The sequence below is a fragment of the Castor canadensis genome, chromosome 13 (genome assembly GCF_047511655.1).
Source record: "Castor canadensis chromosome 13, mCasCan1.hap1v2, whole genome shotgun sequence".
NCBI classification, from domain to species: domain Eukaryota; kingdom Metazoa; phylum Chordata; class Mammalia; order Rodentia; family Castoridae; genus Castor; species Castor canadensis.
In genome coordinates, this window is record NC_133398.1 from 79,716,534 (window position 1) to 79,728,702 (window position 12,169).

The 12,169-nt window shown below is 39.6% G+C and overlaps 1 protein-coding gene across 9 annotated transcripts in view; it reads right to left on the reverse strand.

Moving 5' to 3' along the window:
• Prune2 (prune homolog 2 with BCH domain) overlaps positions 1-12,169 on the reverse strand; it is a 268,230-nt gene that overhangs the window by 213,616 nt on the left and 42,445 nt on the right. For all 9 annotated transcript variants that reach the window (XM_074052086.1, XM_074052083.1, XM_074052090.1 and 6 more), the window contains exons 2-3: positions 3,743-3,847; positions 661-863 (exon numbers count right to left, since the gene is read on the reverse strand). In XM_074052086.1, coding sequence (XP_073908187.1) covers positions 661-863; positions 3,743-3,847 — 308 coding nt within the window. The remainder of the gene's footprint in view (positions 1-660; positions 864-3,742; positions 3,848-12,169) is intronic.

Here is a 12,169-nt window from a genome sequence, read left to right on the forward strand (position 1 = left end):
CTTTTATATTTTAACCTATTTTTATTATATAAAATAAATTGGACATATTTTTTAAGTTGCCATTTTTTTCTCTCCATTCACCAGATTTGGAAAGCAAGTAGTTAGAAAAGTGTTCTAGCTTTGACAAGTCATGGCAACTTCAGATTATGCCAAGAAAGATATTTTCCATCTGAAAATCTGTGTATGTAGTGTTCATTTAGAATTTAAATGTTTACTTATACAGGTTGTTGAGACATAATGGACTTTTATGATTTTGTACATTCTTGGAATTTATTTTCAGACACTTTTACAAATCCTAAATGAATGGGGGAGATGGTTTTAAATTATAATTTTGGTCAATTTTATAAGAACTTTCCATCCAAAGATGACATACCAAGTAAAAACAGAATTGGCCTAGCCCAACTTTTGTCATAAAAGAAAGAAAAAGAATTCCTTCTAAATACCCTCTGTTGTTGTTTGTTTGCTTGGTGGTGCTGGAGTTTGAACTTAGGGCCTCACGTTTGATAGGCAGGCACTCTACCACTTGAGCCACTCTACCAGCCCAGTGCCCTCTGTTTTTAATATATCTCTTTAAACCACAACAATCCTGAGCAAGGTAAAATTGCCCAGAAGAACATTCATGAAGCAACCAAACCTCCAGAGCCTCACAACAAGTCTTACCTTGCCAGGGTGTTGCTACCAATGAGTGTTATAGACAATTTGCCCTCGACATTCAGCTGATGCAGATTGATTTCATCTCGGAATATGTGGAACGAGTCAGAGATATTCAGCTCTTCTAAGATAAACCTTGTCTCGGTGAAATAGTTGAAGTCAGTTCTTGGGATATTTAGCACTGGTAAACAGAGAACTCCAGGTGGACTGACCTACCAAAAGAAAAGGTGACTGAATTGCTGAAAACAGAGGGAGGGAAGATAGAACTACAACTTCTCCAGCCTGAGGGAAATCCGAGAAGGGACTATCTGCACTAAGCCACTTGACATCCATACCCACATTTGTCTAGAACCCAAGTAGTATCTCATTAGCCACTGTAAGTGGCCCAGTGATCTCAAACTTGTTACTCTACTTGAACTTCTCAAATCTTGCTTGAAATATTTTAAGTCTTATTTCAATGCTTCCACAATTTAAAACACACACACACATTTTTCTGTTCAGGGTAACAAACTTGTGTGTCTTTATGGAATAATAAGAGAATTTGAATAACGGAGGCAGGTCAGGTGGGGACTGGAGTGACCCAGAAAGGCATTTATACCCCATCTAAATGGGACTCTTTCCACTTACTCCAGCCAATTGTTCTCAGGCAGAAATCCAAGCCTACTGTACTCAAACCTTTCACTTATCCAAGAACATCTGGAAATCTAGATTTTGAGGTGTTATCTGCAACATGGAATTTTTATGATTAAGTTTTAAAAATACAAAAAACACTGTGTATGCCAAATCACTTAAGAGCCAGATTTGGTTGTCTCTTTTCTATCATTAAGAAGACAGGACTTTTAGACAGTTTTGTTCAGTTATGTTTTCCAGCCCCTGAACCATCTGGCACAACAAACATTTAATAAATATCTGTTGAATAAAATAAAGGTGTCAGCCCCTGTTCTAGTACACAATGCTGTCCCACCAGGGTGGTTTCTCTCTCACCTGGCATGCTAATACTAACTCGTGAGTACACAAGAATCATTTGTGATTCATGTGTGTACTGATTACTTTGTATAGTTGATGGAATGTTATGTCTAACTCCTGATATTGAAGCAGAAAAGAATCAATGCATGAGTCAAGAGCAGATGGGTACTACGATACAAGTTGGATCAGAACGAGGTTCTAGCCCAGCCTTGCCGTGTGACTGGAGAAAGTCATTTTCTTCTCAGAGCCTTGACTTTCCCTATCTGTGGAATGGGGCTCACCTACCAGAGTGAGAAGGATTTAAATGCGATCACATATGGGACACTGCAAAGCCCTGTTCTTATCCTATGTGTTAATGCTCTCAGAAAAGTAGCCAGGTCCTCAGGAAAATTGAAATGGATGCACAGATCACTAGAAGGGGGTCAGGGGTCAGAAACTAAGACAAAGGCGGAGAAATACAAGAAAATTCCCAGTGTGTGACTTCAGTAGTGTCATGTTTGTTTCTATACTTAGTGGTGAGACTTCAAAGGAGAGGAGACTCCATTGGTCTTTTTATATTGTCTATATTTATCTATCAATCTTTTATCTCTCATAATTTTTTCCACCCCTTTTGTTAGATATCATATATTCATTTGATATATTATAGCTGGTGGTGTGGTGGTATATTAATTTTCTTAAAAGTACATATGCCACAGGAAATCAATGTGAGTCAATGCCCTGTATAGCTATCCTTATCTTAACCAGCAAAAACCCTTGTTCCTTCCTATTATTGCTTATACTCTCTCTACAACAAAATTAGAAATAAGGGCAAAATAGTTTCTGCTGGGTATTGAGGGGGTGGGGGGAGAGGGAGGGGGCGGAGTGGGTGGTAAGGGAGGGGGTGGGGGCAGGGGGGAGAAATGACCCAAGCCTTGTATGCATATATGAATAATAAAAGAAAAAAAAAGTACATATGCCACTATCAGTCTAAAAATCAATCTGGTTCACTCAACTCTATGTTCTCTGGAAAACAGCATTTTTCTTGGTGTCAAAAACACTGGTTAATAAGGTAGTGTTTAATATATGTGTTTTGATTTGGGTACATTTATCTCCTCATACTAATTATTCTCTCTTGTAAAGTTCCACCAATTTTAAGATAAATTTGATAGAAAGCCCACATGTCGAGATCAGAATATTTTCCCCATCATTTTTGTCAGCTGCTGCCCTAAAGCAATGCTTGCCACCCACTGTTTATTCTGGAAGAATGGGTTTCATGTGAATTTAAATCACTCTAGATCAGCTAGGCGTACTATCAAGGGATCCAGATTCAAACAAAATTGGACTAAAACAAAACAGACTCTGAAAAATTAAAAATTGTGTGAAATTTTTGAAAATAGCACCCAAACATTTGTAATATACATGTTTTAGACTTCAAGGCAGGAAAGTCCATCGTCATGGGCTTATGGATCTCATGGAAGGGAAATTTAAAAGTGATTTATTGAAAGGTATTTTCCATTTTGGTGAGTATGTCTGTGCTTCATAGAGTAGAAAGATTCTCCCTCAAGGGAGATTATCACTGAGAATGACGTTGGTGTGCGAAATCAGGGCAAAAGTGCAAAATTGAACAAGAACTTATGGAACAGTCTGGCACATTGAACATGTATAAATATTTGAACATAGACTTGACAAGTCATACTCTGTCTCTGAAAATTCTAGCCACTATACTCTGTGCTTTGTGTAATGTTCTTACAAATTATTCTGCACATAGTTTTCTACTCCCAAAGGTAAGGTCGCACAACAGAATGATAAAAGAAAATCAGAAATTCTGATCCTTACTTTTGTCAGTTTTCTGAATTCTCACAAAGGGAATCAACTATTATAAACACTTTAATGTTTTATTTGAAAACATTAAGTTTATTGAAACCACGTTTTATGAAGAGAGTCAGTAAGGAATACTAGAACAATGCTTAACATATAGTAGGTGCTCATACATATTCATTGATTAATAGATTACTATACTTTATTCTCTGTGACAATAAATCAGAACATGGAAATCAAGCTAATAACCTCCTTTCCCTAGAAAATGTTTGTTTTTAGAAGCACATAAGAACTCAAGTATAAACAATATAATGCTTTTTCCTCTCACCTTGTCTAGAAAGTAAGCATAGGTCAAGGCAGAAATGAGAGAATCCAAGTCACATGAGTTAGGTCCGATAACCACGTGGACCTTCTCCAAGCGTTTGCTTCGATCCTGAAACAAATGCAAATAAAACATCAGATCAATAGAAAGAGGGAAATTTTGATCTTTTAAAGTATGCCTTATCCATATTCATACCCAGTGATAGAAAAATCTTAAATTTATCATGAAGTTTTACATGAGACTATAAACACTGCATAATGCATAAACATCCCAAAATGTTCATTCAAACCAACAAATTGTCAAGAACAGAAAATAAATTGTCAAGAAACAACTTCCTTGGAACTGTATCTCTGAGTCATAACTATTTTTTAGGAAAAAAGCATTTGTCCTGAAGCTTGGTTGCATAGAATTCTTTTACCGTTCCCTTACATAAAATGTGCCTCTTAATTTAAGAAACAAAGTTACTTTTTCTGTATATCCTTCACATAAAGTGTAATAAAGTAAACACAATTTGGTAAGGATTTATTTTGTCGTGGCACATTTCGGGTGGTAAGATTTACTCTCTCTGCATTATATTCTATTATTTAGTAAATGGAACTCATAATATTTTCATCGCTCAGGAAAAAAAAGGAGCGTGATTTTATTAGTAGAATTGGTTGAAAATACAAATTACAGTAATTTCTCTTTAAAAAATAGATATAGTCATCTCTCTATAAGTGAACACACACTGCCTTTTTCAATAGTTACTTAAAATTCCTTTATAGAAGGCTGACATCCTTTTGAAACTTCCAAAGAACCAATTGCTTCTAGAAAATTCCATATCAAAACTGCCCAATACAGATAATTTTAACATAAATTAATACATGTTTCCCTTGCTTTTCTTCATTTGTTTTAACCTCTCCGTTGAAGCCTGACTAGAATGCCAACTTACTTGTAATACTGTTCCAAAGGGCTTATAAAAGGCTAGACTGCTCATGACTGTCTTAACAGAAAAACCTTACTATTGTTTTATGTCCAGAACAAAGAGAAAGCATTACCTAATAACTTACTATGTATTTTACAAATGAGCCTAAAAATTTGTTCGTATTTTATGGACTTGCTAGTATCAGAGATAGAAACAAATTCTTTTTAAAAACTAGAGCCCAAGGAACAAAACAAAGCAACTCTTGAAGGAGGCTGGGTTAGAGCCTATCAGAGTCAAGGGGAGCAGGATCAGTGGTGCAGGTGAGTCATCCTGTATGTCATACTATAAATTCAAATTAACTCACAGTTTTTAAAAAATATTGAGATATCAATTCTTAGTAAAACATGATTTAAAGTGTGCCATACACTCTGGAGATAATTAGGGTCCTCCTTCCCTCATTACCACCAAATCTAGCTCCCATGCCTTCCTTTCCCAGCTTCCATTTCAAATCTCTTAAATGTAGATCTGGTTCACATGAGAAATCATTCATTGAGGGTTCCAGCCTTGGAGGCCCCTCTCAAAGTCAGGACACTCAGATAGATATCCTATGAGCACCTAAAGAAATTTAGGTAAATGGAATTACACTCCATTACAACACAAATGAATGCATTAGAAAATCACATTACTGTAAATACTGTTCTTCTGAGAAGCTCAAAGGTTTAAGTAGACATTACCTCATTTCTCCTCCCAAATCTTGTGAGACAGACAGTAAGAAGATCAACAACACATTTTATAGGTCAGAGGAATCTGTGATGGGCCAGAGCTGTTTCCAGAATCTATGGTTGAAAGCAGTGAGCCCAGATTCTTCTGCCCTGCGTAACCCCTCAATGCCACAATAGCTGTAATGACTTCGGTGTCCTTACAAGGACTGAGCATGGGAATTGAGGGAGAGAAGAGAGTGCTAAATATGCCTGCTAAAGACATCCAGGGTTTAGACTTGTGTAGCATCAAAATTACTGGCCTATTTACTTTCTTTTCTAGAATTCTTCATTCCCAGACATAGCTCTGCATTTAACCTTCAACCTACACAAAAGAAGATGTGGAACATTTGTGCATTGATTCATATAAGCCAACTCATTGTTTTTTTAAAAGAAGAAAAGAGCTAAATGAGAATCATGAACTCAATGCATGCCACACCTCTTCTCACAACTGCAATAATTATGATCCATTCCTCCCGGTGCAAATCATCTTATAGGTCAGAGCCATACACACCAGTACAAAACATTGAGAATTCTCTGGGTGCCACATGCCTCTCTTCTGATTGGTATTCTTCCCACACATCAAGTTCTTTCCTAGTCATGGTCTCTTCCAATGCCATTTACCCACATCTGCCAACCCCAGTCCATGCTTCAGCTCCCAGGCTCCAACACTCTCTTCCTCCCCCACCACTTCCATCAAAATGTGCCATCTTCATGCCCAGACACTCTCCTATCTGCCTCTCAGCTGGCAAGTCCAGCAGAGAATATATGCCAATGCAAATCCCTGGCTTAATGCATAACCCACCAAGATGTGGCATCAGGAAACATGCCACAATCCAAAATCATGACAGGAACTTTCATTCTGGCCAAGAATGCTGGACCACACAGAAAGGACATCACCAGAAGATACAATTGCTGCCTGCTAGTGTGTCTTAAAAGTGACAGACACAAACTCAAAGCATCTTGGATACTTGTAAGTTCCCAATTCCTGCCAGTAACCACCAACACAATCAAGATGGAGGGCAGTGGAAAGGTGAGTACTATGGATACTGTGCTCAGACAGACTCTGGCCTGTCTAGAGTTAAAAAAAAAATGGAACTAGTTGTGTACCCTGTATGTGAGTTGAAGGCATGAGAGCTCACCTCACAGGAGGCTGAGCACTTGAGGGTACAGGGCCCCTCTCCAGCTGTTTTCACCACAAACAAATGACCTTGGCACTGCAAGCAAAGAAAACACAAGAGTAAAACCAGGGCAGAAAAGACTGGGAGCTGATTTCAGGACTCAGGGACAGGTCATAGGAGGTTCTGTGGAACTGGTCCACTCTGCATCAATGTCCCCACCTGTGAGGTCAGCAATGAAGCTGGTTCACTGAACCCAGAAGAGATTTCTGACCCCAACATTCCTCTGTACCTGTCACAGCAGGTCTGTAGACCCCTTCCTGTTCTACCTTTCTATGTACCCAAAGACTCACTGATGTTCAATCTTTTTTTTTCAGAGAGTTTTAAATTTTAATCTATTAGTATCTGGGAAGGTGGAGAGAGATTGCTAGAAATATTTATATGGCTACTCCCTGACCACCAAGACTTAAAGGTCTTCTGTAATGGGAATGAAATTACATCATTTGAGAAAAATGGTAGAGATCGTCATGTTGAACCAGAAAAGCCAAGTTCAGAAAGACAAATGTCACTTGTTTTCTTTTATAAGCAGCATCTAGACCTTCTTGGATGAGGGGAATTTCTGGTCCTTGGTTTCTGGATAAATGGGGCTGCTTCTGGATAACTGATACCACCTAATGCCAGTTTCTCCAGCAGCTATGACTGCCTTCTGAAAGTCAGTCCTCAGTCCCTTCAGGCAGTCCCAGTTATCTGCAAGATGCAACATCTCAAGTCCAGCTTTGGTTACATTACCACCTCTGCTAATCATATCCTCCTGTTTTCATTCTGCTCCTCCAGCGTCTGCCAATGTTCAATCTTAATATTGATGGCTCTTAAACAGTTCAAAATGGGTTCTGGATTATTCACAGACAAATCATGCCCAAGTCAAAGTGACACATGTGCAATTTTATCCATTCAATGCATTACCATCATTCCACCTGTAGAAACCTGCTTGCGCCAGGCATGTTCTAAGCCCCAGGAATAAAGCAATGAGCCAAATGAATAAAAATCCCAGCCCTGTGGCACTTCAAATTTAGTGCATGGGAACTGTTCATACAAATAATCAGACAATGACAAATGGAAAAGAAGAAATGCTGAAAAGGGAGTAGGGAGCCAGGGTGAGCGTCATTGAGAAAGAGATGTTTGAGTAAAGACCTGAAGTTAGGGAGTAGAACCTAAGGCTATCTCAGGATAGCAAGTGCAAAGCCCTTGAGGTAAGAAAGTGTTCAACATATTCAAAACTAATTATCACCTAGTGCATACATCTCTAAACATGACCTTGTAAAGTCAGCAAATGAATAGCTCTGCTAAGTAAACACTCCTTCTTTACATAAGCACAACAAGTAGTAAGGAATTTCAGAAGACAAAAGACTTATTATTAATGCCTAAAACCAGTGCTGTTCAAGCCCTCAACAGTGATAATCGGATGAAATAGATGCCACCTAGAAACAGTTCCAAACACATTGTCAGAATTTCGGCATTGTCAATATAAGAAAACATATTGAGCATGTCAGTCTTCCGGATCACAGTCTTAATATGCTGTCCCAGTGAAATCCTCTGTACTGACAAAATGAGACTTCTTACTGAAGTTTCTTCTTACTGGCTGTGGAGCCAGTACATCACCTTGGTCCTTTTGCAAAGGGCCCAGCACTGTGCCTACTTGAATCTTCACTTCTTCCTAGCTCTTTTTAAAGCCAGCAAGTGCCTACACATTCAGACTCAGCTGCCCATTAAAGGAAGCTGCATTTGTTAGGCAAAAGCACTTCAAACCCACCTACAGAAGACAGAAGGATATCAGAATGAGGGCTTTCAGGGCTCCACAGTGAGCTTACACCAGTGTTTTCATCACTCTCTCACAAAGTTGTCTTCCCTTTAACTTTCCACATCTAAAGTCCTGTAGTAAATTTTTCCATCAAAAAGCTTCTGCAATATCGTCAGACTATGATTTCTCAATATGCCTCCCTTTTCTTAAAAATTCTATGAACATTTTTTCTCAAAAATACTTCATTGAAATTAGTTTTGTTTCAAAAATATTGCAGTCAAAATTCACACACTAAAGCACAGCATATGTCTTAGTCCTTCCTGCCAAATCACCAAGTAAAGCAATAAGAGAGAAAGAAGTCTCTAGGGTTAATAGGATGTTATTTCCAAAGAAAGTGAAGCTTATAGGAGGGGCTTTGAGCTACTTCCCTTTGACTAACTCCAAGTCCACGAGAGCTCACTGTTCCAGAAATCTGGCTGTGGGGTGGAACAGAGGGCTCAGTGCCTCCGCAGGAGACATTCTGCATCTATGGCTGCCACCACTGCGGTCAGAAGACGCAGAGTGGGCAGGAGGAAACCTAACGTGCTTCTTACGATACTGTTGGTCCCTGATCCACACCAGTCATGGCCCCCAGGGGAGGCAGGTGGTAGGAGGAGTATACCCGTGCAAGGACCAGAGAGCTGTGGAGATGCCCTGAGCAACCTTTTCCTCCAAAGGGAGGACAGAAGCCCGTGGTCAGCTCTGCACATAGTGATAAAGTCACCTTGGTAACAGGGTACCATTCTTGACACTGGCTCTGCGTGTAAGATGATTTGAACTCCTGACCTTCTGCATTTCTAAACTTGTGTGACCCAGAGAAAGTTTGAGAGCCAGAGGGAGAGACTGATGTTGGGAACACTGGGCATCACATCCATCAAAAGTTTAAAAAGCAAGAAGGAAGTGCTATCACTCTACTGAGGTCCCCAGAATACAGAGATTTCCCCCCTGAGCTGAAATCATTGTATTTATTCTCCATTTTTATTTTTCTGAGAAGAAATAGATATCATCATAATAACTCAGGTGTCACAAAAATTAACAAAGCAACCGTAACTACTGTTAACATTGATTATACCTCATTTAAAAAATTATACATATATTAGCACAAATACTTTACAAAAATGGGGTGTGTCTATGCTCATCCGTTACCTTTTTTCCATAGCTCCAACTATAGATCTTCTTCATTCTCTTTGCTGTTGTTGTTGTTATTTGTTTTCTTGAGTCAGGGTCTCCTTATATATCCCAGGCTGGCCTTGAACTTGAACTCTTCTGCCTTAGCCTCTAGAGTGCTGAGATTATTACAAGGATGCACCACCATGCTTGACTCTTCATTTGTTTTAGATAGTGTAGTGGTGACAGTTGTAAGTGCACAACTCCGTGAGTGTGTGTGTGTGTGTGTGTGTGTGTCCCCAGCTTGGCAGGCCTTAGTGGCACAGCCTTGCAGAGTGAATATTGTGCAGTGCTGTGCAGGCTTTGGGGGCATGGCCGGCAAAACAGAGATGGCACAAGGCTGGGGAACACGGCCATGATATTGCCAAATAGGATACTCTGGCCCACTGGCCCCCTGGTCCAGATTCATTCTAATAATTAATTAAAAAATAATAAAGTCAGGAGTGGTGGTGCACACATTTAATACTAGCTACTCAGGAGGTTGAGGCAGGAGGATCTCAAGTTTGAAGACATCTGGGCTATATAGCAAGATCCTGTTAAAAAACTTTTAATAAACCAGGTGCCTTTGGCTCACACCTATAATCCTAGCTACTCAGGAAGCAGAGATCAGGGGAATCGCCATTTGAAGCCAGACCTGGCAAATAGCTGGTGAGACCCTATCTGGAAAAAACCCTTCACAAAAATGGGCTGGTGGAGTGGCTCAAGGTGAAGGTCCCAAGTTCAAGCCCTAGTACCACAAAAAAATTTTAACAAATTTTTAAAAAATAATAATTGACTGGGAGATCATAATTAGTTTCTTCTGAGAGATGTACCTTGGGTCACGGGGTAAAAGCAAAAGCATTTGCCAGGATCTACAAATTTAGGACACAGGCATTTTATATTTAATTTTCTCATAAATGTCATAATTTAATTGGTGTCCTGGTGGATGAGCAGAAACAAATGAATTAAGAAAAGACAAAAGGCTATCAAGGACTATGAGGTAACTTAATTGCCTCATTGCCTGATAAAACTAAAACTTCATCAATTCAGATAATTGTATGTTGCCTGGAGTCTCTGCTCTCATCACTACTAAACCAAAACTCTTGAGACCTAGGAATCTCTGAAATAAAAGGGCTTGTTGCAACCTTCTGGATGCACCAGAAAAGGACCAGGACCTGGACAAGTTTCTGCAAGCACCACAGCAGGGATTGATGATAGGATAATGTTCACCTGACCTAGGAGCCAAGGGTAAATTTATAATGAGAATTTAGGAAAAACATAAATTATTTATATTGACCTTACATTGGCTCTAGATAAGAGGGGCAGGATGACAGGAAGCAGGGAAGGCTTGGAGATAGGAGGACAGTCTATAAGGAGCCATACAGGTTGCTTCTGCATCAGTTGGGATTAGCAGTCCAGAAAGTTTTTACATGAACAGGGTAGTGTTACAGTGATGGTGGATGGTCAGCAATGGTAGGATTTGTATGGTAGTCAAGGTTTCCACAGACATTCAGGAATGTAAGACCATCTTTTTATTGGTTTTTTCTATAGCAGTTAACTGATTAACTTTCCTTATCTCTCCCCAAACCATCCTTTGACCATTATAATTAAATTTAGGACATCTCAGAACTTTTCTTTTTATCATCACCCTCCCAACCAACTTTCCTTCAGCCTTCTCTTTGCCAGGATGGAGAATACTTTTTTCTAAAAAAAAAATCTTTTATTTAGGAAAGATAGGGGATAGAGGTCAGTCTGAGCAAATTTAGCTATGCATAGCTGAGACCCTGTACACTTGAACCTCCTTTTACGTTTTCACGGGTAAGCGGCCATTGTGGATAGGTGGGGGGTAGGAGTCAAAGCCCACCTGAGTATTGCCTGAGGCCTTTTTGGTTGAGCAGTGTAGTCCCTGGATCCCTTCAGGCCAGACTGGTAGCCTGGATCATTAGCTACTTAACCTCTCTTTTGCCTTCTTAGCTGAATCCATTCTTCCTCAACTTGTTCATTGCTAGTTTTGAAAACAGCATGTTCTCAATGGAATAACCTCAAATACAGTTTACATACTTCTTTCTGGATCCTAATGACTTGGGAAAGAATTGTTATTTTACCGACAGCATTTAATTTTTTTATTTTTTGTTCAGGATTTTCCTTTTCACAGTGGCCTAGAAAGACAATTTTGGAGGCAGCACCATTATTTTTCCACCATCACTTCAACTTCAACAAGTTAGACTTAATCCCCTAAATCCTTACATCCTGAGGAGTCCCAAAAGGAACTGTGCTACACAGCTCCCTAATTTTCATTTTGAGCCATCCCACTTTTGAGGGAGGTACATCTGTCCATTCTAGACTGGTTCTCTCTAGTTAAAACAGATGCCACATCCAGGAGTTTATACTCGAGGCTCTTATAGGTCTTCACAATCTCTCCACCTTTCCCCTTGCAGACTCAGGACCTCATCTGTTTCATCTAGCCCCACGTGGACATGCACCTGGGTCCTCCATTCCTCCCTTCCACTCCCTTGACCTTTGAGGTCCTGTGTCTCTTTCCTGGGCTTCATCCTCCCAGTCAGAGTCATTCAAAACCACTGAAGAGATGACTGAACTTGAACTTGAGAAAAGCTCCCTTTTTTTTTCTTTCCTTTTTGTGATACTGGAGTTTGAACTCAAGGCCTTGTA